The sequence below is a fragment of the Acinonyx jubatus genome, chromosome E2, assembly GCF_027475565.1.
Source record: "Acinonyx jubatus isolate Ajub_Pintada_27869175 chromosome E2, VMU_Ajub_asm_v1.0, whole genome shotgun sequence".
Taxonomy (NCBI): domain Eukaryota; kingdom Metazoa; phylum Chordata; class Mammalia; order Carnivora; family Felidae; genus Acinonyx; species Acinonyx jubatus.
The window spans coordinates 56,904,675-56,929,033 of NC_069396.1; the positions used below are offsets into that span (position 1 = coordinate 56,904,675).

The 24,359-nt window shown below is 60.4% G+C and overlaps 3 protein-coding genes across 12 annotated transcripts in view; 1 reads left to right on the forward strand and 2 right to left on the reverse strand.

Moving 5' to 3' along the window:
- Nucleotides 1–14,466, forward strand: CNOT3 (CCR4-NOT transcription complex subunit 3). Of its 7 annotated transcripts, none has more exons than XR_003413433.2 (18): nt 2–272; nt 4,234–4,311; nt 4,425–4,492; nt 4,725–4,799; nt 4,923–5,012; nt 5,149–5,277; nt 5,377–5,472; nt 6,440–6,662; nt 6,758–6,891; nt 7,201–7,257; nt 8,337–8,703; nt 8,784–8,907; nt 9,575–9,773; nt 11,266–11,365; nt 11,455–11,653; nt 11,943–12,158; nt 12,657–12,782; nt 14,124–14,466. XR_003413433.2 is itself a non-coding variant. In XM_027037268.2 (18 exons), the coding sequence occupies exons 2-18, from the start codon at nt 4,287–4,289 to the stop codon at nt 14,220–14,222; spliced, it is 2,244 nt and encodes a 747-aa protein (XP_026893069.1). In that variant the 5' UTR covers nt 3–272; nt 4,234–4,286; the 3' UTR covers nt 14,223–14,466. The 7 variants fall into 7 exon arrangements, 6 of the variants coding, with proteins under 6 accessions (XP_053066576.1, XP_053066577.1, XP_053066578.1 ...); XM_027037268.2 differs by having other exon boundaries at nt 3–272; nt 11,943–12,075; XM_027037270.2 differs by having other exon boundaries at nt 4–272; nt 6,443–6,662; nt 11,943–12,075.
- LENG1 (leukocyte receptor cluster member 1) lies at nt 14,424–19,256 on the reverse strand. Of its 4 annotated transcripts, none has more exons than XM_027037376.2 (5): nt 19,122–19,256; nt 17,200–17,378; nt 16,199–16,378; nt 15,291–15,550; nt 14,424–14,713 (listed from the first exon to the last, which is right to left on the reverse strand). In XM_027037376.2, exons 2-5 carry the CDS (start codon nt 17,329–17,331, stop codon nt 14,443–14,445), a joined length of 843 nt encoding a protein of 280 aa, XP_026893177.2. In that variant the 5' UTR covers nt 17,332–17,378; nt 19,122–19,256; the 3' UTR covers nt 14,424–14,442. The 4 variants fall into 4 exon arrangements, with proteins under 4 accessions (XP_026893177.2, XP_053066666.1, XP_053066665.1 ...); XM_053210691.1 differs by lacking the exon at nt 19,122–19,256 and adding an exon at nt 18,443–18,581; XM_053210690.1 differs by lacking the exon at nt 19,122–19,256 and adding an exon at nt 18,080–18,147.
- TMC4 (transmembrane channel like 4) overlaps nt 17,691–24,359 on the reverse strand; it is a 10,990-nt gene continuing 4,321 nt past the window's right edge. The window contains exons 6-15 of the mRNA XM_027037274.2: nt 21,341–21,488; nt 20,676–20,843; nt 20,296–20,459; nt 19,902–20,028; nt 19,548–19,645; nt 19,122–19,305; nt 18,701–18,831; nt 18,443–18,598; nt 18,080–18,158; nt 17,691–17,983 (exon numbers count right to left, since the gene is read on the reverse strand). Coding sequence (XP_026893075.1) covers nt 17,915–17,983; nt 18,080–18,158; nt 18,443–18,598; nt 18,701–18,831; nt 19,122–19,305; nt 19,548–19,645; nt 19,902–20,028; nt 20,296–20,459; nt 20,676–20,843; nt 21,341–21,488 — 1,324 coding nt within the window. The 3' untranslated portion in view covers nt 17,691–17,914. The remainder of the gene's footprint in view (nt 17,984–18,079; nt 18,159–18,442; nt 18,599–18,700; nt 18,832–19,121; nt 19,306–19,547; nt 19,646–19,901; nt 20,029–20,295; nt 20,460–20,675; nt 20,844–21,340; nt 21,489–24,359) is intronic.

The following is a 24,359-nucleotide window of genomic DNA, read 5'->3' on the forward strand; positions in this document are numbered from 1 at the left end:
AGAGACGAGAAGAGAGGAGGGAGGCCTCCTCCGCCGCCGCCATCTTGGACCGGCCCGGTCAGCTTCCGCGGAGCCATCGGCAGACGCCGCGGCCTCCCTTGAGCCCCGACCCCGTCGTCAGAACAACCCCGGGCCCACTTCCCCCCACCCCACTTCCGCTTCGCGCCGCTATCGCGATAGCGCCCGGGCCCGGGGCGCGAGAAAAAGGCGGCGGGCGCTCGCCTCCCCCGCCTGTCGCGATACGCTCCTCAGCGGCGGCGCCAGCTCCTGTGGTGAGAGCGTCAGGCTCGACTGGGCCGGACCCCTTCCCCTCCTCCCCCGGCGCCACCACCGCCCTCCCCGCCGCCTCCCGCCCCGGCGCCACCGCCGCCTGTCGCGACATGGCCGACCCCCCACGGGCCCCCGGCCCCGGCGCGGGCTCCCGACCGGGGCGGCCCCGGTGCCCGCCGGTGCTCGCGCCCCCTCCGCGCCCCGCGGCGGCGCCGGGCTCCTCCGCGGGGGTGCGGGTGCGCGGGGCCGCCCCCTCCGCGTCGGCCTCGGCCCCTCGCCGCGGGGACGGGCGCGCCCCGGCCGCGGGTGCCCGCCCCCCTCGGCCGCAGCCCCTCCTGGGCGAGGCGGCCGCCCTCACGTGGGGGTCGGGCCCCCCCACCCCGAGCCAGGCCCGCGGGCGGGGCGGGGGGCTCCGTTCCCGGGGCCCGGCCCCCTGCGCGCCCCCAAAGTTTCCCCTGCGGCGAGAAGTCTACGGGGGTCAGGGCTGTCCTGAGCGGTACCTGCTCGGGGCGGGCTGCGTGTCCGCCGCTGGTGCTGTGGCCCCGAGCCCCCGGCCTGTGGTGTCACTCCCACTTAGCCTCCTCGCGGCTTGGTGACACCTTCCAAAGCTCCTGCCTTCGCCGGGTTGCAGACGGTGTCCTGCCCCTGGCAGTGCAAGCACCCCTGATTCTAAGCAGTGCCAGCTTCTCCGAGCAGGGCTGTCCCCTCCCCCAGCATTGACGCCCCCACTGTTTGGGGACTGCCCCCAGCGTGTCCCTTTGCTGCTGCTGCTACGTCTGAGTCTTCTGTCCCCCGTTCACATAAGTCCTTCCAGAAGGCTGGGGTCCCGCCCCCCTTGGTGCTTGTGTTGGGTCCCCTGGCCGCGAGTGTGTGAACTTGATGGGATCCGGGGTTTGCCCTCCCCGCTCCCACACTCGGAGGAATAGCTTCCTAGATGTGAGGTTCCCGTGCTGTGACACGTGGGCTGTGCTGGCTGGGGTTGTGTTCTGTCCTCCAGGGGCAGGAAACTTTCTCAGCGCTGCCCCCGCCCACCCCCCAGGGTCGAGGTTCCTGCCTCTCAGGTGTTGGTGCACTTGTCGTGGGGTCTCGCTATGGGGGACCAAGGTTTCTGTTCTCGGCTGAGACGTGATTCCGTGTGGTGGGGGAGAGACCCCGCTGTGGGCAGCTTTCCACAGTGGGGTTTCCAGGCCCCCCCATCCTTGGTGTTGGGCCTCCCAGTGGGCAGATAAGTACCTCCACCCCAGGGCCTAACACGTCCTTCCTCCACAGTGTCAGGTGCTCGCTGAGGATGGCCCTCCAGCATCACCTCCCAGTGGCCGAGCTCCTGGCTCAGTGGGAAGCCTCTGCTTGGAGGCACATGACAGCCCCCCAGGGTTAGGGATCCCCCCCACTTCCCCCGGTGTCAGCTCCCAGGACTAGGCCTTCCACCCCTCCTGTGTGGTCCCTGCCAGGCCTGTGTGTGACTGCATCCTCTTCCCTGAGGTCAGATCTCGGAGGCTCTCCTTCATCAGTTGTGTCCCTCATTTACATGGCTGCTGGCCCCCCTGGGCGTCTGGCACACTGCTCCTCGAGGGGATCTGCTGTCATGGACAGAGACTGGTTCCCAGGTTCCCCCGTCTTGTTGGAGACCCCTCGCCATGAGCATGCAGGCTCTTCGGTGCCTGAGCTGCCCCCTGTCTCGGCCACCTTTTGCTGCGGGGTCTTGCTGGGTCCCCCCAAGAGCAGTGGGGCTCCCAGCCTTTTAAGAATGGAACTTCTCCATGGTGGCACCTCCGCTTCAGGGCCCAGGCTTTCTTTCTCTCTGGTCCTTTGCTGGGGGATGGAAGGTGTCTTGAAGTGGGGTCTCTCTTTAGAGGGAGGGGCTCCTGCCCCCGTTGTATCTGCCCTGTCTAGGGGGTGCAGGTACCCTGGGCCCATGGTGCCTCCCCCAGACCTGGTGTTGTCTTCTCTGGACCTCAGCTGTTCCCCGCTTGAGGATCTGAGACCTCACCTCCCCAGGCTGGGGCTCTTGTTCCCCTGGCACCTTGCTTCTGACTCCTGCAGGACTTCTTGCTGCCAGTCTGTTCCCCTTTTAGGGGTATCACCTCCCCATTGAGCCGGGTGTCCCAGCCCCTCGGTGTGGAGTGCCTCGTGTAGGGATAGAAGGTAGGCGTTCCCTCCCTCTGGACCGGAGGCAGGGGTGCAAACTCCTGTGTTAACGTCCCTGTCCCCGATCCCAGGCGGGAAGAGGCATTTCTGTGTTGGGAGTCCTGGCTCTGTCCTGAGCTCCCAGATCAAAGGCTTTGAGTCCCCTCTGTGCAGCTGTCTCCCCCGTCCTTTTTCTGGCTGCCTTGCCCTGGAGCTGGCATTTCTCTGTGTGGGGACTGGGCCCCACCTCAGTGTGGCAGCTGGGCCTGGGCCCGGGGTGTTGTTCTTCTCTTGGTGGGCCCTTCCAGGAGACTGATGCTCCCTCAGGTCTAAGGTGTCACAGCCCCCGCTGTCCACAGTGGGCCCCTGTGGACCATTCTGGTACCAGCTCAGGGCCTCTGGTTCCAGAGCGTGCTCTCTGGTACACCATCCCACCGGGAGCTACCAGCTGTGTGTGATTGAAACAGTTGAAATACAAATGAAAGATTCCACTTGTTCGGTGCATGAGCCACGTTCTCCGTGTCCAGTGGCACGGGCAGCACAGATCCACTGCAGGAAGTGCTGTTGGCCGGGAAGTACTGTTCCTGAGACAAGTCCTTCCCGGTGGGCAGGGACCCTCCTGGTATGGCCTCCCCGTGGTTTGAGGCTCAGTCCTGGGTTTAGTCCAGGCTGCTCTGGGGCCCCCTGCCCTGGGCCTGTAGAGTGGGAGGCCCCCTATCTCAGGGAGCCTTGCTTTTCAGTCAGGCCCCGTTTCTAGGGGGTGATCTCGGGCAGTGCAGGAGACCCCCTGGATCTCCGTTGGTCTTGGTGTCGGGCTCTCAGCTCTGGTTTCCCCCTGGGCCAGAGCTCCTGGTGACGACTCTTTGAGCTCTGTCTTTCGCGTGTCGTGTACTTTGAGGGTGAAGATAGCCCTATCTCTAGGTACTGGGCACACGTCCTAGAGGTTTGTGTTTCCCTGTGTCTGCGTTACCAGCGCATCCAAGATGTACTTCGCGTGCGCAGATCGCTGCCTCACAGCGGAGGCCCCTCACCCTCGTCTCTGAGACCTCACTCATTTCTGGGCACTCTTGTGGCCTTGTGGTCTGCTCCCATACGACTAAGTCTCGGCATTGGCGTTGGGTCAGGAGCATCGTCTCCTGCTCTGGAGTAAACTTGGTGCCGTGAGGCCCTCTTCTGCTTGGTCTCAGCCCTGTCACAATGGGGGTAGGGGGGGAGCGGGGAAGGTAGCTCTTCCTAATGGGGGGGGGGGGGGGAAGTAGTTCTTCCTAATGGCAGGCATTTCCCACCCCTGGTGCTTCCCCTCCATCCCTTACAGTTCATGCACAGACGGCATCAGGCTCTTCTTCCTGCAGACTCTCTTCTGACCTGTCTGAGGGGTAGCTTCTCTGGTGTCAGGACTCTAGTCACCTGTGTGCCCTGCCCCGCTGTGGGAGTGTGGCCTCCAGGTCCCGTGCCTTCATCCCCAGCACTCAGCGATGTGCTGCTTGACTTTTTTCCTGCCCTAAAACATATTCTGGAGTGTCACCTGGGGAGAAGGTGTTCTGTGCTCCAGCAATTTTTCACTGCCTGGGTGAGAGTTACACAAAAAGTATGTCTCCTTCCTTGTTTCCACAAACTTCCAGAGTGTTCTGGTGGAACGTTTCTTCCAGAACGTTCATTCAGCCCCCCCATGCTGGGCTGTTGAGGCTGCATAAGTGGAACTTGGCCTGGTCTCCGTCGTTACACTGTAAACGCGTCTTCCCTTTACCATCCCCCACGCCCTGCTGTTCCCAGTGTCGTTCATGTCTCTCTGATGGACCAGCCAGAGAATACCTGTGTTCCTTCCTTATCTCTCAGCAGCGTCCGTCTCCAGGAGAGTATGAAGAGAGTGCGTCTGTAGGGCAGGGAAGATGGCGGACAAGCGCAAACTCCAAGGTACCTTGTTGACTGCCCACTGCCTGCGTGGCCACGTGCTCGCTGTCCTCACAGCTCCTTGGATGCCTGCTGCCCGGCCAGGATGCTAACAGCCTTCCTTCCTCCCCTGCCAGGTGAGATTGATCGCTGCCTCAAGAAGGTGTCCGAGGGCGTGGAGCAGTTCGAAGACATTTGGCAGAAGGTACAAATCTGGGTCTCCAGGGAGGAGAGCACGGGAAAAGGTTCTGGATCTCTAGGCATGGGCCAGGGAGAGGGATTGTGGGTCCAGGTGCTGAGGACCTAAGAAGCAGCTCTGAGATGGCTTAGGGGGTGTCCCCACAGTCCCCAGCCCTCAGAGACTGGAGCTTTGCCGCTGGAGTGGGCATGAGAACAGCAAGTCCCACACTGACACCTGTGTTCTCTTCATCCCTCAGCTCCACAATGCAGCCAACGCAAACCAGAAAGAGAAGTATGAGGCTGACCTAAAGAAGGAGATTAAGAAGCTTCAAGTGAGGGGACTGGGGACCTGGATTTCTGTGTCCTAAGGGCAGAGGGAACAGGGAGGAGGGGCTGGCAGCCTCAGTAACCACGTCCTGAGGCAGTGTGACCATCGTGATTTTTCCCACCTGCAGCGGCTGAGGGACCAGATCAAGACATGGGTAGCATCCAACGAGATCAAGGACAAGAGGCAGCTCATAGACAACCGCAAGCTCATTGAGACGGTAGGAGCCCAAAGCTGGGTACCTGAGGTTGGCGGGGGGGGGGAGGGGGGGGGGGAGGTGGCTGGATTCCTGGGTCCCTAGGGGTCCTGGGAAGAGGAGGGTTTCTTGGAACCCCTGCCAACCATGCTCTCCACAGCAAATGGAACGGTTCAAAGTTGTGGAGCGAGAGACCAAGACCAAAGCCTACAGCAAGGAGGGCCTGGGCCTGGCACAGAAGGTGGACCCCGCCCAGAAGGAGAAAGAGGAGGTTGGCCAGTGGCTCACGGTGAGTCCGGGTGGAGAAGTGGCTGCAGGGCCCTGGTCACTGGGCAACTGTGGGGTCTCTGGCTGACCACCTGCCTTTCCACTCCCTCCCCCCATGCAGAATACCATCGACACCCTAAACATGCAGGTGGACCAGTTTGAGAGTGAAGTGGAGTCCCTGTCGGTGCAGACACGCAAAAAGAAGGGTGACAAGGATGTGAGTGGGGGGACCCTGCGTCCAGAGGGCAGAGAGGGGCTGGCGAATTGGGGAGAGTGGCATGTGGAGGGGAGGCAGCCTCAGGGGTCCCGCCTCCGCAAACAGTGGTGCCATGAAAAGGAGGAGTGGTTTGAGGGAGCACGCGCTGGGTTCTGGGGTCGCAGACCAGGCAAGAGAGTGGATGGACATGCAGGGTGCCGAGGGGCCGAGATGGTAGGCGGAGGCAAGGTGGGACGCGGGAGCCGCTCCTTTGGCCCGAGGAGAGCAGTCGAGGACAAAGCCAGATCTAGGGGCCCATATTCACAGACTCCAGATTGTGGGGTGTGGGTTCAGGGGGATGCAAACCATGTGTACTTGTTGGCACATGAAGTACAGGGAACAGAGAGCTGGGTCCGGGGGTGGGGGGCAGTGGGAGGTGCACCAGATTTGGGTGTCTGAGACTGAGCTGTTTAGGAAGCTGGAGCTTAGAGGGGTGACACAGTAGGTCTTTGAGGAGGTGCTGGGGGATAGAGACCAGAAGCCTGAGGAGGAACTGAGCTGCCAACTCTGGATTCCCTTGGGTGTATGCATAGGGTGGGCAGGTGTGATGACAGACCGTTACAAAGGTGATCACGGTCGCATTTGGCAAGTCCCCCCTAATTGGGCATTGTTATTATCCTTAGAGCGAGATGGGGGGTGTGGGGTATGCTGCATTTGAGAGATCTGGGCTGTCAGGGCCGCATTGTAGGGAAGCACAGGCCTGCCTGGTCTTCTAGAGGTTTCCAGGGATGTTTGGGTGGGAGCTGGGGGTCCCTGCGCCTCTCATACATCAGAGGGTGGGTGGACTTCACACTGCCTGTGTCAGGAGGGGCTGGAGCAGAGCCTCTGGGTCTCTCCGGGGGTCGGGGACTGAGGACAGGTTCTGTGGGGGCAGGAGGGGCCTGGGCAGGAGCCGTGCAGCCCCTGAGCCTGGCCCTGGGCTCGCCAGCAGAAGCAGGACCGGATCGAGGGCCTGAAGCGGCACATCGAGAAACATCGCTACCACGTGCGCATGCTGGAGACCATCCTGCGCATGCTGGACAATGACTCCATCCTCGTGGATGCCATCCGCAAGATCAAGGACGACGTCGAGTACTATGTTGACTCGTCCCAGGACCCCGACTTCGAGGAGAACGAGTTTCTCTATGACGACCTGGACCTCGAGGACATTCGTGAGGCCCGGGGCCGGCCCGTGGGCACAGGGCAGTGAGGGCCGGGTGGGGGGGGCGTCCCAGCTTGTTAAGCACGCCCCTCCCTGCCCCCACAGCACAGGCGCTGGTCGCCACCTCCCCCCCCAGCCACAGTCACATGGAGGATGAGATCTTCAACCAGTCCAGCAGCACACCCACCTCCACCACCTCCAGCTCTCCCATCCCACCCAGCCCGGCCAACTGCACCACAGTGAGGACGCGGGAACACGGTGTGCGGGAGGGGGTGGGGTCCACATGTCCTGGATCCAGGCCGTAGGGCTATAGAGTGTCAGTGGGGTCCCTGGCCAGCGGTGGAGGCCTGGCAGCAGGGCAGCTTAGGCAGGGATCCAGGGCTGGATTCCCTAAGGAGAGGGGCTCCTGGGTCTGGAAGAGGCTCCCAGGAGACTAGGACCCTGGGTTCCCCAGTGAGGTTAAGGGCACAGGTGCTGGAACGGCCCTGGGAGGGTTGGTTGGGGCCTAGAGGTGACACGGGTTTCCAAGGGCGCCTCCCCTCCTTCAGGAAAACTCTGAGGATGACAAGAAGAGGGGGCGCTCCACGGACAGTGAAGTCAGCCAGGTGGGTGTGACTCTGTCATTGGTTCTCAAGCCCTGAGGAGGGCCAGCGTGAATGTGGACTGAGGGGATGGCATGTGGCACCCGCCCTGTGCGTTAGAGGAGGATGTAGGTTTGTCTGGTGTGGGAAGGGGCAGGTGACACGGGTGAGTCAACACCAAAAGCTTGCAGGTGGCTAGAGGTGGTCCAGCTGGGTCAGGCTGCGGGACCCCCACCTTGTAGAGCCAACAGGCTGGAGAGGCGATAGGTCTGAAATCGAACAGGTTTCCGTGGGCCTCGTCACAAGCCTTGGCTGTGCTATTGACGGGATTTCTGTCCTCCCCGAGTGAGCCCCTCCCCATCCCCCACCCCCCACCCCGCCAGCACGGGGCCAGAGCACACACTGTAGGAAGCACCGCTGTCATCAGGAGGCGGTCAGGCAGGAGCCTGGTGGCTTGTCACTGATGAGGCTTGTGTAGGACTCGGGGGACCAGGAGGGAGTTGGTCTCAAGACCCCTTGATGTGTGGCATGCGAGGTGCCAGGGTGGTCCCCACCTGAGGACAGGAGTGCTGGTTGGCCAGTAGCACTTGCCTGGCAAATAGCTTGGCTGCGGGGTGTGCCCTGGGCACTTCATTCCTCTACTTTCTGGGGTGGGGGTCAGCGGTGGCCCCTCAAGTTGCTTTTCTGACCCTTTGGGTGACATTCAGAATTACTGGCCAGTTCTAGGCTGTTTTTCCTCCTCTTGGACTTGTAGTCGGGTCCAGCTGGTCTCATACTGAGTGCATTCGTTAGTTTCTCCCCTGTCATCAGACTTAGTCTGTCAGCGGGTTCGTCTCCCTGATGCGCAGGCCGTGGCAGCCCGGTGGGATGTTGTGCAGAGGCGTCCACACGGGGTGTGGGACGCTGGTGTGGGCTAGAATGCCAGTGTTCTCGGCATGAAGGTGGTGATTGCAGCCTGGAGCGTCAGGTCACAGGAGGGGACAGCTGGGGGCAGCAGGCCCAGCGAGGACCGTGGAGCCCAGCTTGGGGGAGGGCTGTGTGCGGGAGGCCTGGTGGACCTGCCGGCCCACTGGGTCCTGATCCTCTTCTCCCCCCACCCACAGTCTCCAGCCAAAAATGGCTCCAAGCCCGTCCACAGCAGCCAGCACCCTCAATCCCCAGCTGTGCCGCCCAGCTACCCGTCTGGCCCCCCGCCCGCCGCCTCCGCCCTGAGCACCGCCCCTGGCAACAACGGGGCCTCCACGCCAGCAGCGCCCTCAAGTGCCCTGGGTCCCAAGGCCAGCCCAGCTCCCAGCCACAATTCAGGCACCCCCGCCCCCTATGCCCAGGCTGTGGCCCCACCGGCCCCCAGTGGGTCCAGCACCACTCAGCCCCGGCCCCCCAGCGTCCAGCCCGGTGGGGGAGGGGGCGGCGGAGGCAGCAGCAACAGCAGCGGAGGGGCGGGCACCGGCAAGCAGAACGGTGCCACCAGTAAGCAGGGGGGCTATGGGGGGTGGGGTGGCCCTGGGGTGGCCCGTTGTCACTCCCCCTTCCTTCCTTCCTTCCCCCAGGTTACAGCTCGGTGGTGGCAGACAGCCCGGCCGAGGTGGCTCTCGGCAGCAGTGGGGGCAACAGTGCCAGCAGCCAGGCCTTGGGCCCCCCGTCTGGCCCCCACAACCCCCCTCCCAGTACCACGTGAGTGTCTAGCTTCTATCCTTGCCCTGGCCTGCCGGGACCTCTTCCACCTACTTGGGTGCTGGTCCCCACGTCCCTCCAACATCAGTCCCCGGGCTGTGCCCTATGCAGCGTTCCAGGCACGCCTTGGGTATTTAGGATTGTTCCTGGAGTCCCCACACAGTCCCTTCTCTGTGACCCGCACCGGGCCTTCCCGACTCCCCTGAGGGGGCTGTGGCTCCAGTTCTCAGGCCAAACCTTTGCTGTGGGTCCCTGTCTCAGAAGATTGCCCCAGAAAGATTCTGATCTTCGAGGGACGCAGGCAAAATCTGCTCCCTGGGTCTGCTTGACTCTAGACGGGGCAGGCTCTAGACGGGCAGCCCCAAGTGGGGGGCATTCTGTTCCGTGGGTGGAACGCTCCCTGCCCCCACCCCCCTCTTCCATGGACCACTGCACAAGACTGTGTGTTTGCTGGTGAACCCTCAGCCACACGGCCTGTGTTAGGGCCCCCAAGAATCCAGGCTCCCCAGCTGTGTGACCCTTAGAGGGGAACTGACCCCCAGGACTGGACGCCCTTATGGGTCCCCACCTTTTGGGCTTCCCCCCCCCTTTTTTTTTTTTTTGACTCCCTCCCCTGACCATCAGTCACTCCTATCCCCTGAGTCCTCTCCCCTTCTCCCCTTCCCAGGAAGGAACCCAGTGCGGCAGCCCCAACAGGGGCTGGGGGTGTGGCCCCAGGCTCAGGGAACAACACAGGGGGTCCCAGCCTCCTGGTGCCGCTTCCTGTGAACCCCCCCAGTTCTCCGACACCCAGCTTCAGCGAGGCCAAGGCAGCTGGCGCCCTGCTCAACGGACCCCCACAGTTCAGCACTGCCCCGGAGATCAAGGTGAGCCCCAAGCTTCTGTGTCCTGACACCGTTGTCTTCCCTGTAGGTGTTCACTGTCCCCTTCCTGCAGGTCTCCCTGCCCTGTCCCTCACTCTGTGTAGCTCTGGCTTTCTTTCCCCTTCGCCTGCTTGCTTTTTCTCCGGGTCTTTCCCTGCCCTCTGCACCTTCCCCTTTTCTCGGGTTTCTTCCACCGTCCTGCCCTCAGGGCCTCCTAACTCTCTCTTCTGCTCCTGGTTGTACTTGCGCTTGTGCTCTCTGGGTTCCCCCCCACCATCTCTGTCCCCAGTCCTCACTCCTTCACACACCCCACCATCTAGCTCACTACCCTCCTTTACTGACATCCGCTCTGGGCCATGCTTCATGCTGGTTGAATGCACCCAGGTCCCACCTGTGCCGGAAGCCTCATGTGACTGTAAGGGGGTGGGGGGGCAGAGGGTGCTGTGGCCCCACATAGGTGCCTCTGACTTGACCTGGGGAAGATACCCCAGCAAGGCCTCAGGGGGCACATTTCTAAGGGGGACAGATCTCCAGGGACCCAGAATGGGAAAGGTTAATGGAGGAAGGAGGGGTTCTCCTGTGCCAGAGTTCTAGGAGGGGCTGACATCAGCACAAAGGCTCCGCAGTAGTGGGGAAAGGAGGCTGGCTGCAAGGCTGTGGTGGCGGGGTGTCCATGGGGAGGGCAGTGGGGGCCTGAGCCCCTAGGTCTGAAATGGGAGCAGGGTACAGAAGTGACTTCCTGGGCTGGTGCATTTAATTAATCTCAGTTCCACAAAGAGTCCAAGTCCCACACTGCCTTGTGCACTTTCATCTGGAGAAACCCCCAAATACGAGGGGGCTCTGAAAGGCTCGGTATCCTACTGAAGCTCTTGGAATGGCTTGTGGCCCAGAGCAAGCACTGTCGCTTCAGACGTACTCTGGCTGGGAAATTCACGGAGTGAGCATCTTTTTGGAGAGAAGGGATCAGTAGCTGTTAGGGTGTTGAAAAAATACACTGGGTTCTGACGAGAGAAGGGACAAAAAAGGATGTGGCTGGGAAGGTCCCTCTGGGGCTACTGAGAACAGGATGGAGGGGGAGGGGGTGGGAGAGGACAGGGACATTCAGGGCCCGCACCCCCGGCCTGGTGACCGGGCAGTGGGGAGGAGCAGGCGGACTGCGGGTCAGAACCTGCCCCAGTGTGGCATTGGGCCAGCCTGTTAACCAGCAAGTGAGGAGTGGAGTTTCCAGAGGCGGCAGGAGACTGACCCTGGTCCTACACTGGCCAGAGGCAGGGTGGGTGCAGACCCCGCCCCTCAGCAGCGCCACGTGGGAGTGGGCACACTTGGAGAAGGGCGTGCTGCCGGGTGTCCCTGTGCATAGCAGAGGCCACACTCACTGGGCACTTCTGTTGGTGGATCCCCACCTCAGGGCTAGGGGCGGCGGGGGGGCCTCTGCTCGGTGAGCGAGCCTCCCGCAGAGTCGGCAAGTGGCGTACCAGCTCTCCCCTCTCCCCAGGCTCCCGAGCCTCTGAGCTCTCTCAAGTCCATGGCAGAGCGGGCAGCCATCAGCTCCGGCATCGAGGACCCCGTGCCCGCGCTGCACCTAACCGAGCGAGGTGAGGGTCTGGGCGAGGTGGGGGTGGTGTGGTGAGGAAGGGCAGGCCCCACACCGGCCTCGCCCTGCCCTCCCCTCCCCTCCCCACAGACATCATCTTGAGCAGCACGTCCGCGCCTCCAGCCTCAGCCCAACCACCCCTCCAGCTGTCGGAAGTGAACATCCCACTGTCACTGGGGGTGTGTCCACTGGGGCCTGTACCCCTCACCAAGGAGCAGCTGTACCAGCAGGCCATGGAGGAGGCCGCCTGGCATCACATGCCCCACCCCTCAGACTCCGAGCGCATCCGGTGAGGGGCTGGCCCCCAGCACTGAGTGTGAGGGTGGCAGCCATGGTGGGGATCAGGTTCCCCGGTCCTGAGAAGTCAAGTAAAGCTTGCTGGTGGTCCTCCTCACTACTGGGCACCCAACTTGGGGCTGTCCACTGTGGGGGGGCGGGGCTGAGGAGTTCACTGTTGGGGTGACCAGGTGCCCAAGAAGCTCCCATTCACCTGAGGTGGGGGGGGTCTGGGTTTGCACCCACCCCTGAGACGGCAGGGACTGCTGGGCAATGCAACTAGTCCTCCTGCTCCTCCACAGGCAGTACCTCCCTCGGAACCCCTGCCCGACGCCCCCCTACCACCACCAGATGCCACCCCCACATTCGGACACCGTGGAGTTCTACCAGCGCCTGTCCACCGAGACCCTCTTCTTCATCTTCTACTATCTGGAGGTACAGCAGGGCCCCCGGGGCAGCCTCGGGCCCCCCGGCTTCGCCGCCACCGCCGCCGTCCCCCCTCGGGCTGGAGGGGTGAGGTGGGTGCCCCTCTGCGGCCCCTGGGACCGCACCCCCTCCCCATCCCTCAGTCCTGTCCTTCCCCGAGGCAAACCTCTCCCCGCTCCCACTGCAGCACAGATATGTCCGCCTTGGGGTGGGGGGCTAGGTTGGGCCACTGCAGGGGGGCCCCCAGTTCAGTCTCCCGGCCTCACACTGCTCCCTGGAGGCCACTTTGCATGACCCCAGGGAGTTGCCATAACCCCCCCCCCCCTGCATCCCTCCTGGGGGACCTTTCCAGAACGCCTCCTCTCAGCTCCTCACGCATTAGTTTCTCTTCCTTCTCAAAGCCTCTCTGAAAGCCATTTCCTCCTCCTGACCAGCATTGGTATGTTCCGTGCCCCAGCCCATCCCCGTCCGCCCCATCCAGCCCAGCTTCGGTCTTCGGCGGGGCCCGGGGTCAGCCCCGATGCTCTGTGCCCCTCGCCCCCACCGGCTTGGGGGCCCCCTGATCCCCGGCTGCACCCTTCCTCCCCCAGGGCACGAAGGCACAGTACCTGGCAGCCAAGGCCCTGAAGAAGCAGTCCTGGCGATTCCACACCAAGTACATGATGTGGTTCCAGAGGCACGAGGAGCCCAAGACCATCACTGATGAGTTTGAGCAGGTGAGGGCCCCTCCCTGTGCCCCGCCCTGCCTGCGGGCCGGCCCCCCTCCCACACCCTCACCTGCAGCCAGCTCTGTCCGGGGGGCCCTCACCTCCACCTGGACCACTGTCCTCTTCATCCTGCCTGCCACTGGCTCGTCACCCCTCAGGGCCCAGCCTAACCGTCTGCCCGGAGGGGAGCCTTTCCCAGCCCCAAGGTCCATGCCTCTGCCGGGCACCTGCTCAGGCACGGTGGCACGTGTGGCTTCTCCCACCTCTGAGCACAGGTCGCTTCACACAGGGCGCTCGACGGTCAGTCTCCTTCCCCTCCTGTCCCCCCACACCGGGCAGAGCGGGGGGCTCACTAGCAAACACGGATGGGGAAACCATTTTATTTAACGACTTTCCTATGTTCTGATAACTGGAAACCCCCACTTGCACACCACTGGGGCCAGACTACATGGTTCTAGCTAGGTGGCCTTGGGCAAGTCATTTGAACCAGTCTCCATTTCCTTACCTGTAAAAATGGGGTTAACACACCCACGTTACACAGTTGTTACAAGGATTAAATGAGTTAATGACCTGTACCTAATGGTGCCTGCTCCCTAGTAAGTATCCCTGGTGTACTTTGTTTCAAATAACTTAAAGGCCATGTTCCAGTGCTTTCTTCCAAATCTTTGCCTGATGCCAAGTATTGACAGGGTCCTTGTCCTCAGAACTCGGTTCCCCTCCCCCCCCCCCCCCCCGGTTCTTTCAGGTTCTTTGAGCAGTTCAGACCTTCATTCAGAACCAGTCCCCCGCTTCCCCCACCCCCCACCCCCAACTGCGTCTCTGACACTGACCAGACTTACTGTCCCATCCTGGTTTGGTCCCAAGTAACCTTCCAAGTACCTTTCAAGGCATCGATCCTTCAGCAATACCCACCCCAGCACTGTCACCAATAAAACGTCTGTCCCGACGGCGTGCCTGGATGTGGACTCAGCCTGTTCCATTCTCTAGGATGGGGGAATGGTCGCAGGGTTTTGCGAAGACTAGAGGCTAGGCCAGACTTCGAGCACCAAGCACCAGCTCAGTGCTCAAGCTGCAGCCGTCGTGAGAAGTCCTAGTTCACTTTGTAAACGAGGCCGAGCCTCTAGGGCACGTCCTCTCTGTGCCTCCATTTCTTCTAAAGTGGGCAGGATGACCTTTCCTGCCCAAGAAGAGGTTGGTGAGGGTGGAGGGAGTCAGCTGGTGCATGCAGGGCCCTGGGCCCCGTGCCTGGCCCCTCCTTGGCCCTGAGATCTGTCCCCTAGGTCTGTCGGTCCAACCCAGGTCCCCAGCCACCTCTGCGTCCACTCACTGACCACCTTCTCCCCTGGCCAGGGCACCTACATCTACTTTGACTACGAGAAGTGGGGCCAGCGGAAGAAGGAAGGCTTCACCTTTGAGTACCGCTACCTGGAGGACCGGGACCTCCAGTGACACCGGCCCCCCCTCCACCCTCCCCTCCCCCCCGCATGCTGATCCCCCTGCCCAGGTGAGGGCCTTGCCCTGGGAGACTGGGGGAGGCCCCAGGCCATGAGGCAGCCCTCATCCCCAGGAAGCAGCCCCACCCTGGGGGCCCGGGGGCGAGGGCTGCCCCCTCCTCCCCTCCCCAGTGAGGGACATTTTTTGGTAAACCTATTTTCATTTTGGAAAATATTTATGAATAAATAGTTTTATATGACGGCTGGCAGCTGCGGCCTCTCCTATCCCCCCAGGAGTCCGTAAGCGCTGGGGTCTTGTTGGCAGGGCGCCGGGCCCACTGGGGGTTGAACTGGGAGTTGTACCGCCCCCGCCGTTCGTCCATCTCCACAGGCTGTTCCTCGGGGGGGGCCGTGCCCCTCACTCGGGCCAGCAGGGCCTCTGCCCGAGCACGCTCTGTTGCTTCCCGCCGGAGACGTTCAGCTCGAAGCTGGTCCAGGGATGGGCGTCTGGGGGCACAGGAGTCTGGTTAAAAAGCTCATAGGCCCCAGAGTGCCCCCCCCCCCCCAGGAGCTGCCACCTGGACCCCGTGCCTGCGGGCCAGAAGCTGGCTTCATGCAGTGCGTTAAGACCTCAGCCTCCCCCTGTGTGGGCTCCTACCACCCCCATCTTTAAGAGCAGCGCTCTCGATCTGGAGGGGCACCCAGCAGCAATCAGCTGTGACAATGAGCACAGCTGGGGCCTCAGTTTCCCCTTCTGTAGAAGACAGGAGGCTGTATGGCAGTTCTGCTCAGGGCTTTGTCCTCCTAGGGACACAAACCTGCTCTTAGTGACCCCGTAGTTCTCAAACTGGTCTCAAGGACCCCCGAGAGCTTTGTGTGCCTGTGGGTTTTATCTGTTACTATTTAGCATAGAAGGAGTAAAATCTTGAAAATGAGGCAACATCCCTCGCTTTACCACAGCAGTGTCTGGAAGCCACTGCACAGTCAAGACTGAAAGTTCACTGCTCTGCAGACCCCCAGACACGGTGCCCAGGCCACCTCTCTGCCCAGCCAGCCCCGGACACTGCCTGCCCAGCTTCCTTACGCTTCCGGCCGCTGCTTGTCCGGCCCCTCCTTCCCCTGTCTGCTGTGACCACCATCACCACTGTGCCGCCTCTTCTTCTTCAAGTGCTTCTGCATCTCCCGCAGAGGGTCCAGGCGCTGCTTGATCTTTTCATCTGGACCTGGGCCAGGTGGGGGCGCCCCCCGCCCTGGGGGGAGCTGGTACCAAGGCGGTTGAGTCTGGGCTTCTGCAGCACTCTGGCCCAGGTATGTGAGGATCCCCAGAGCTTTCTCCTGCCTCTCCTGAGAGGACAGAAAATAGGGAGGTGCGGATGTGAAGAATGGCTCCCGCAGGGAGGCCTACAGGGGATACCAGGACGCCCAAGGCTCCCGGGCGAGGCAGAACCAGTTTAGCCAACAGGTGCTGGAGAGGTCACGAGCCAGCTCTGCTATGTTCTAGGGACACAAAAGACCAGCACAGGTGAGCCTCCAGCCCTGGGCACAAGTGCAGGTTCAGTAACAAAAAGCACAGAAGGGAAGGACAGGTGGTGCTCCTGTTGGGTTCAAAGGCAGGCATCTTTGAGGATATAATTTGAAGACAAAGCAGCAAGCAAGGCGCAAAGGAGGGAGGCAAGTTCAGAGTTGGGTGGGAATCCCCGAGTAGGCGAGTGACAGGATCCGCTTTATGCCAACAAAGCTCCTGGACACTTCCCAAACCCCAACAGGGCCTGGACGCCAGGCCAATAGGTCTGCAACTAGCAGCCACTTCCAAGTGGCGGCAGGCTTGGATGGCAATAAACAGCACTTCTGAGCGCTAGGTTCCGGGACCCCTCTGGGTCCTCTTTATCAGCTCGCTCAATCCCCACCCTCACTCCATACTCCTGTTAGTCACACGGGAGGACAGACGCCCCCAGCCCCACCCATCACTCATGAGGTGGGAACCCAACTTACTTTCTCCTGTCGCTTTTCTTCCTCGTACTCTTTGTTGCCTCTGGTCACCCCTTTCCCTTCCTCTAGCAGCTCCCGGAATAGGTCCACAGGGCCGGGAGTTGGGGCTCCTGCCTCTGCTGCTTCCAGCTCAGGTAGTGAGTTCTGACGCCTGGCTTTCTTCCGTAGGAATTCTGTGCGGGCCTGGGGAAGAGTCAGTCACAGGCTCAGCATTGAGAACCTCGATGTGATTCACATAGGTGTGACGCTGGACCACAGAAAACGCGGTCCTTAGTGCTGGGGGTTCAGAAGAGGCACCTGTCCCAGCCCGCGGAGGGCGTGGGGGAATGCGGGACACCTGGTTTCTAAGCTGCCTCCTTCCCAACAGTCAACCAGCAGGGTTCCCAATCTCGGGTGGAGACAAACAGCCCAAAGTATGCCAACAGGCGATCTGGATTACAGGCAGGGCTCCATCCACCACGGCGTGCAATCTCTACCAATAGGTTAATTTTAAAAGCCCAGCCCATCTCGAGGTGCAGTCAGCTTTGAGGATCAGATTCACTAAAGAACAAAACTACGTACAAGCAGGAGGTTAGGAGTTACACGGAAAGCCCCTGGAGCGGGGAGGGCAGGGAGAGGGCTCGCCCCACAGCTTGAGAGACTGCAGGTCAAATGCTCTGCACCGGGCGAGCATACAGTAAACGCTCAACAGGGAGGTTATGCAGGCAAACTAGTCCGAGTTTCCTTGAACTGCTCAGGGGTTCACTTTTCACAGGCCGCTACTCTGTACCAGGCACTCTTCAGCCTCGCGAAAGACACAAGTGGGGGACACCAAGACAAAGCGGAGGCCTAGGCGGGCCCCGCACGGTGGACACAGGCACAGGTGGACACGCGCCTCCAGCGGCGCCCAACCCCTCCTACCTCACGGGATGCACCGCGCCTGGGCGCCACCCCCACTTCCGGCCAATCCCAAAGCGCCTGCGCGATCGGCCCGGGACTCCCCTCCGGCCGCGCTCGGGGCTTACCTCCTGCTGAGCGAGCAGCACTCTCCGCTCACGCTCTTTCTCCTCCTCCCGGGCTTGAGCCTCGTCACGCCGCACACGGGCGACATTGTCTTTGTTCCGGACGTGCCAGCTCTTCTTGGGCAAGATATTCATGGCGTCGTAGCCCGTCACCCACTGGCAGGCCCGCCTCCAACCACTTCCTATTGGTGAGAGAGTGCCCCTCCCTGTTGTTCCTGTTTTAGCTACGGATTGGGCCTGGGCTGATTGCCACGCCCCCAAGTCCGTAAGGAGAGCTGACTAGCTGAGATGCCCGAATTTGGGTTGGTGTAGCCTAGCGACCGCCTCCTACCAGGGTTCTGAGCCAATCACGTGTCCCCGCGCTGAAGCATACCGGACGCGGCCGCTAATTGGCTGGCACGTCTGTCAAGTCTTGTCGAGGCCAATTCACTTGATTGGCTTGTGCCCGACTCCTCCCCCGCCCCGCTGCAGGATGCAATTTACAAACAACTCTCTGCAAGCTGGGCCATCTTTATTAATAAAAGAGAGACGTTCACTGGAGTCCAAGGGTGGGGGAGCTTCAGAGTCCTGGGAATCCCCGAATCCCAAGGCTGTTAAGGGCATGGGTTTTCTCCACTTCCTCCATTTTACAGATGACGTGCCGGAGGCTTACAAAGGGTCTGGGGGGGCAGGTCTGGGTCAGGAAGTGGGACATCGTCCTGAGCAAGGGTAGGGGAGGTCAAAGAGCCCCGCTGGCCGAGCTCAGTGCCACAGCGCGCTGTGCCAGGAAGACCTTATTCTGCGCCTCCTACGTAAAGGGTAAAGGGAGGTAGAGGTGAGACGCCCCTCCCCACTGTTTCTTTCCATATCCAGGACCCAGTCACAGGAACCCGATCTGGCTCACCGTCTCTATCTGGCGTTTGAGCTCAGAGATGAGACGTCCATATGAGTTAGCCAAGACCAAGGTATACACCATCAGGATGCTGGAGGAGACAGCAATGGAAGCCACACCCGAAACGCTCTTAGACTATCTTCAATGCATGGCCCCTTAGAAACCAGAGACCTGGACCCCCCAGCCTCCTCCTTCCTCAGACCCAGGAGTCCGGGACCCCAGCCGCCTCCTCCTCCCTCAGACCCACAAGTCCACGCCCCATCCTCTCCTCCTGAGACTCAGGAATTTGGGTCCCCAGCCCCTTCCGCTCTTAGAAACAGGCAGCGGGGGCCCCAGAATACACAAACTCAGACCTAGGAGTCTGGGCCCGCTCACCTGGAGATTAGCAGAAGAGGCACAGCAAAAGCCTGGGTCCCCAGGAAAAAGAGAAAGTTCTGGGTGATCCGAGGGAGACTGGAAATTGACTCAGGGATCTTGGCCCAGATGGACGACTGACCTCGGAAGGGGCCACACAGCTTAGAAGGTGGGATCCTGAAGAAGTCAGAGACAGTGCTCAAGGATGGTCAAGATTCAGAATCCTGGATGACAGCGAAGGGATGGAGGGAGGAAGAGGCAGGTGCCTCTCACACTTACAAGAAGATGCTATAAAGGACGGGAACGGCAGAGATGGTCAGACCCAGAAGAAGGACCAAGGGGAAAAAGAAGTTCACTGTGGAGGCCCGAAAGGTGCGGGAGGCCGGAGAGCAGGTGGAGAAAAGGGTGAACTGGGGGGGAGAAGGGGGAAATCTGAGACACAAGAATCTGAGCTCTAGCCTGTCCTATTCTCACCATCCAGGAGTCTGGGTCCCTGGTGCCCCCATAAGTCCCTAGACCTTTGCTGCTATCAGACCCAGGATTCCACGCTCTTCTTTCCTCGGACCGAAAAGACGCCCTAGACCCCCTCCTCCCACATCCAGAAGTCTGTCCTCCAGACCCCTCCTCTCTCAGGATCTAGTGGTTGGGGACCCTTGCAACCCGCCTCCCCCAGGACTCAGAAGTCCATCACACTCCTCACCTTCTTGAAATAGAAAAGTAGCAGGAACTTGACCGTGTTGAGCATAGGTAGTAAAGGGCAGAAAAAACTCCCTACCCAAACCACCGTCTGCGCGTAGATGAGTCCCAGCACCTCGTCGGGCACCTGGAACTCCTGGGTTCCCACCGTGCGTCCCAGCGGCCCGGGACAGAGGCCACAGAGCAGCCTGAGGGGCGGGGCCGGGCCGAGTCAGAGGCGCCTCCACGCCCCACCCACCAATCAGAAGGGAGCAAGTCTGAGGAGGGGAGGAGCTTTCAAAGTCCCGGAGGGGGTGTGCCCAGAGGCGGGGGCCCAGGGCGGGATAGGGGCGGGGCCAGGAGAAGGAACTAGGTAACAAGGGGGCGGGGTCTGCGTGTCTGGGCGGGATTGTGAAAGGGGCGGAGCTATCGCGAGGGGCGGGGCTCTCACTTCCGAGGAAACTGGATGAGCAGCATGACAGCCAGTCCAGTCAGCAGATCAAAGATCAGGAGTTTGTACATCTCCTGCCCCAGCCGAGTCTCCCAGCACTGAGGAAAGAAGTCACGGGTCAGAAAGACCTCAGGACCCAGGAAGCTAAGGGCCAAGCATCCAAGTCTCCAAATCGCAAGCCTAGGAGATCCCTGCAATCCTTTCTCTGGGGATCCTCAGTTTTCTCGAACATCCCTACCCATGTCCTCAAGAGGAGGGGTGTTCTAGCACTTTAAACCTGGAGTCTGGACCCACCCAGCTCCTCCTCTCCTTCAGGGGGGCCCAGGGTTTGGGGCCCCTCTCTTTCCTTCTCACCGGTAGTTCTTTGTACTTGTAGCCACAGGTTTTGCACTCCTCAGCCTCAGCATTGCCCCCGCAAGTGATCTGATTCCAAAGAGAGAAGAGCAACACCAGCAGGGAGGCCAGGCGGAGAAACACGGTCCTGGCGGAGCCGATGGAGGGAAGGGAGAGGAAGGGGAATCAGCACTGGCTAGTGCTCACCATGTGCTGAGCCCCTCCTGTGCGGGACACACTCACCATTCTCCCCATTTCACAGATGAAGAAATTGAGGCTCTGTAAGAGTCAGGATCTGAATACAGAGCTCACTGGACCCCATATCCTGGGGACTTCCGTGCCTTATGAACTACAGCCATGGTCCTTCAGACCAGCCCTGCCATCATCCCCCCGCCCACCCTGCAAAGGCTAGAACCTGAGCAGGATAAAAACAATCTGGCGGCTCCTGGTATAGCCCTCCAGCGGGGCGATGAGCTTGAACACAGGTGGCAACAAGAAGTTGACCCCAGAGATGAAGATGGACGGAAGGTAATCCACCCCAAGCTTCACCAGTGGCATCTGATGGACAAGGGGCATCTCCTGCGAGAGAAGGTGGACCAAGCAGAGAGGCTCTGGGGTTCTGGAGGAACGCCCTCCCCCAGCCTCTTCTTCCTTCAGCGCCCCGAAGGCCGAGGTCCGAACATACACCCCCCTCCCTCCTCTCCAAGATCGCAGGAACTCTAGACTTCAGGCCCTGCAACCTTGGAAAGGTGAGCCCAGGCCCGCAGGACTCCCCTCCCCCAGGACCCTCCGCACCTGCAGCTTCACAGTGGCCCCTGTAGCCCAGTAGACCCCGTAGAAGGCTGCTCCCAGGAGCGCAATCACCAGCAGATTGAGCAGAACCCGCACCGACCACACTTTGGCTTGCTGGCTCAGGGTCCGCACTGCTGCCTGGCGCCGTACCACGGCCTCCTCCAGCTCCACCTGAAGCCGAGAAAGACGGGCATTTGGGCTCAGTCCCCCCCAGGCCCGGCCGGTGGTCGAGAGCCCCTGCTCAACTTGAACTGATACAGCACCGTCCCTCTGAGGACTGCTGTAATCCTTGTCCCAGCCCCTCCATGGTCCTCTAGGTCACCATTTAGATCTCCCGGCCCCGCCCCTCCAGAGACCCACCCAGCACCACGGGCCACGCCCCCAGACCCCCACGCCCCGCCCCTCCGAGGCCCCGCCCCGCGCCCAGTTCCCGGTTGCTGGCCTGGATCTTACCCCGAGGAGCTTCAGGCCCCGCAGCCTTCCTGCTGCTGGCTTTTCCCTATGCCCTTTGACCTCAGGCATTAATATTGTGGCCTCTTCCCAGCCCCCTCCTTTCCCAAGGCCCGCCTCCTTAGAAGAAAGCTCCACCCGGCATCTCTGCGAGCCGCATCCCTGAGCGAGGCCCCGCCCCCTCCGGTCCCTGTGTGAGTGTAGACCCCCACGCGCACCTGCAGCTCGTACAGGATGATGCGATGGCGCAGCCGCACGTGGACATCCCCACGGAGCCCGAAGTCCCAGGCGCTGAACACGCGGTGGCTGTAGCTGGTCAGGGCCCCGGACTCAGCCAACAACGTCTGTTTCAGTCCTGACACGGAGCTAAGGGAGGGAAGGGCCAGGAGACAGGATGTGGAAGGTCAGCCCCCTCCTATGGGACAAACGGAAGACGAACCCTAGGGCCTCGGGCATGTGGCGAGCTGCTACCTAGCAGAGAAGGAGTCAGAGACCAAGAGAGAGATTCAGGGGCAGACTCGGGAACACAGACACCGGAGAGACAGAGAAAGACAGAAACCCAGTAGAGAGGGACAGAGCTCCAGAGAGAAGGGGACAGGACCCAGAGTGAGACAGAAAAAGACCCTGGGGAGAGACAAATTTAGAGGGGACAATGAGACCCCAAAGGGGACAGATGCAGAGGAAGGGGGACAAACAGTGAAACAAGGAAAAGGAAATCTAGAGAAAGGAGTCAGAGACTCAGAAGGACAGATGTCCAGAGAAAGGGTTGGGGGAGAAAGAGCCAGAGAAAGGAGGACAGAGACTCGGAGAAGTGGGGCAAAGACCCAGAGGGGGGACAGACACGCAGAGAAAAGCGGACCAGGGGGCTCCGTCTCCACATTCACCGGCCTGGCGTGAGCCCCCAGCTCCCCTTCCGTGGACACCTATGGAAGGACTGACACCTGGTCTCTGCCTCCACCCGTGCCCTTTTGAATCCATTCTGTTGTTGTGCCCGTGGAACCCTCTTTTTATGCAGATGAGACATTACTGCCCTTTAAAACCTATTCCACAGCTTCTCCTTGTTCTGACGTTTAGGCCCCTTCATCGCACAGCCAGCCAGCGCGCACCTGACCCAGCCCCCACCTACTTGTTGAAGCTCAAATCCTGTCCCTCCCCCTCCACTCCCCCCCACCCCTGCCTTTGGAGTCTCAGAACACTCCAAACCTCTTCTCACCACAGGGCCTTTGCCCTTGCAGTTTCCAGTGCCCGGAATGTCCAGGTCTTAGCCACTCACCTGGCCCATTCCTTCTCATCTTTCTGGGCTCTCTGTACAGGTCGCCTCCTCAGATAGTCCTTAACTGACTGCCCCATTTAACGAGGGTCCCCGCCCATTCTCTATCACGGGGTGGTGGCGAACTACGGGGCCAGTTTTTGTAAATAAAGCTTTATTGGAACACGGCCACGTGCACTCATTTACTTACTGTCGACAGCTGCTTTAGCCGGACAACAGCGGAGTTTAATTCACACGGAGACTGGCCGGAAAAGATGAAAATATTTCCTATCTGGCCTTTATCGAGAAAAAAATGCAGCTCCCTGTCCTATCACCTTGATCATAGCATCCCATCTGGTTTCTAGATGGGGCTCCCAAACTGAAATAGCTGATTGGCTTTTTAAAATTTTTTTAAATATTTATTTTTGAAAGTGAGAGAGACAGAGTGTGAGCAGGAGAGGGGCAGAGAGAGAGGGAGACACAGAATCCAAAGCAGGCTCCAGGCTCTGAGCTGTCAGCACAGAGCCCGACACGGGGCTTGAACTTACCGTGAGATCGTGACCTGAGCCAAAGTCAGACACTGAACCGAACCACCCAGGTGCCCCTAGCTGATTTGCTTTTCAGCAGAAAATTGGCTTTTTATTTATCTCGCAGTTTATCTCCCCTCCTGAACTGTGAGCCGCACAAAGGTGGGGGACCTTCATCTGGTATCCCTGGGCCCTGGCACAGTGCCTGGAGTTTAGACGGCACTCCACTTTATTTTCTCCTCCCCTGAGAGAACCCCCAGGCTTGCCTGAATGCCAGCGAGTCCCACGTTTGCGTCTCCAGCGCAGACCGGACTCCAGAGCCCACATGTGACTGCCTAGTCATCATTCCCCTCGTGTGTCCAAAGCCATCTCAGAATCAGCCGGCCGAAAACACACCCCCCGCGGGTGCTGCCCTTTCCACAGCTCTCCCCGTCGGACCACAGCCCTGCCCCTTCCAGAGGCTCAACACCTGGAGTCATTCCTAACTTCCCACCTCCCCCTGCCCCCAACCCGCCAGTCGTTGGGAATCCTCTGGGCCCTGCTCAACAGGCATGGAGAACCTCCCTCTTCTATGCTGAACAGGTGAAAGCAGTCCACGGTGTTGACACAAAGCATGGGGGGGGGGGGAGTTGGGGGAGAAACGTGAGAGCTTGAAGAGATCTTGAGGGGCTTCTGGAGGCTGGTCAGGTTCCATTTCTTTTCTTTTTTTTTTTTCAAGTTAAAAAAACTTTTAATGTTTATTTTTGAGAAAGAGAGAGAGTGAGCAGGGGAGGGGCAGAGGGAGAAGGAGACACAGAATCCAAAACAGGCTCCAGGCTCGAACCCGACACGGGGCTCGAACCCACGAACCGTGAGATCGTGACCTGAGCCGAAGCCGGACGCTCAACCGACTGAGCCACCCGGGCACCCCATGTTCCATTTCTTGATATTCATGGGAACATACCAAGCCCTACCCTCTGGTTTCTGCATGTTTCTGGATATGTGTGATATTTTTAAAGTGAAAAATATAGAGGGGTGCCTGGGTGGCTCAGTCGTTTGATCCCCCGACTCTTGATTTTGGCTCAGGTCATGATCTCATGGTCCATGGGTTCGAGCCCCACGTTTTCTGTGCTGACAGCTCAGAGCCCCCTTCAGATCCTCCGCCCCCCACCGTCTCTCTGCCCCTGGCCCACTGCGGCCTGCGTGCGCGCACTCTCTCTCAAGATAAATAAAGACATGATAATGTAAAGACGTGCAGGCGTCACCTAATGCCAGGGTGGGAATCACGTTGCAACACATAAATGTATCAAATCAGCACCTTGAACACCTTAAACTTACGCAGTGTGATTTAGGTCAATGATATCTCAAGAAAGCTGAGGGGGGTGGCTAGAAATTCAATAGGAAGGGAGGGAGGGAGGGAGGAAGGAAGGAAGGAAGGAAGGGGAGAAAGAGATCCAAAATTGACCCCTGCCACCACCCCGG

Coding starts and splice junctions, on each gene's coding strand:
- CNOT3 (XM_053210601.1), top strand. CDS start 4,287: ATGGCGGACAAGCGCAAACTCCAAG. Junction 5,473..6,439: donor AAAAGAAGGGTGACAAGGAT/GTGAGTGGGGGG, acceptor TGGGCTCGCCAG/CAGAAGCAGGACCGGATCGA. Junction 11,366..11,454: donor GCTGCACCTAACCGAGCGAG/GTGAGGGTCTGG, acceptor CCCTCCCCACAG/ACATCATCTTGAGCAGCACG.
- LENG1 (XM_027037376.2), bottom strand. CDS start 17,331: ATGAATATCTTGCCCAAGAAGAGCTGGCACGTCCGGAACAAAGACAAT. Junction 15,551..16,198: donor AAGAAAAGCGACAGGAGAAA/GTAAGTTGGGTT, acceptor CTGTCCTCTCAG/GAGAGGCAGGAGAAAGCTCT. Junction 14,714..15,290: donor GACAAGCAGCGGCCGGAAGC/GTAAGGAAGCTG, acceptor CTGTGCCCCCAG/ACGCCCATCCCTGGACCAGC.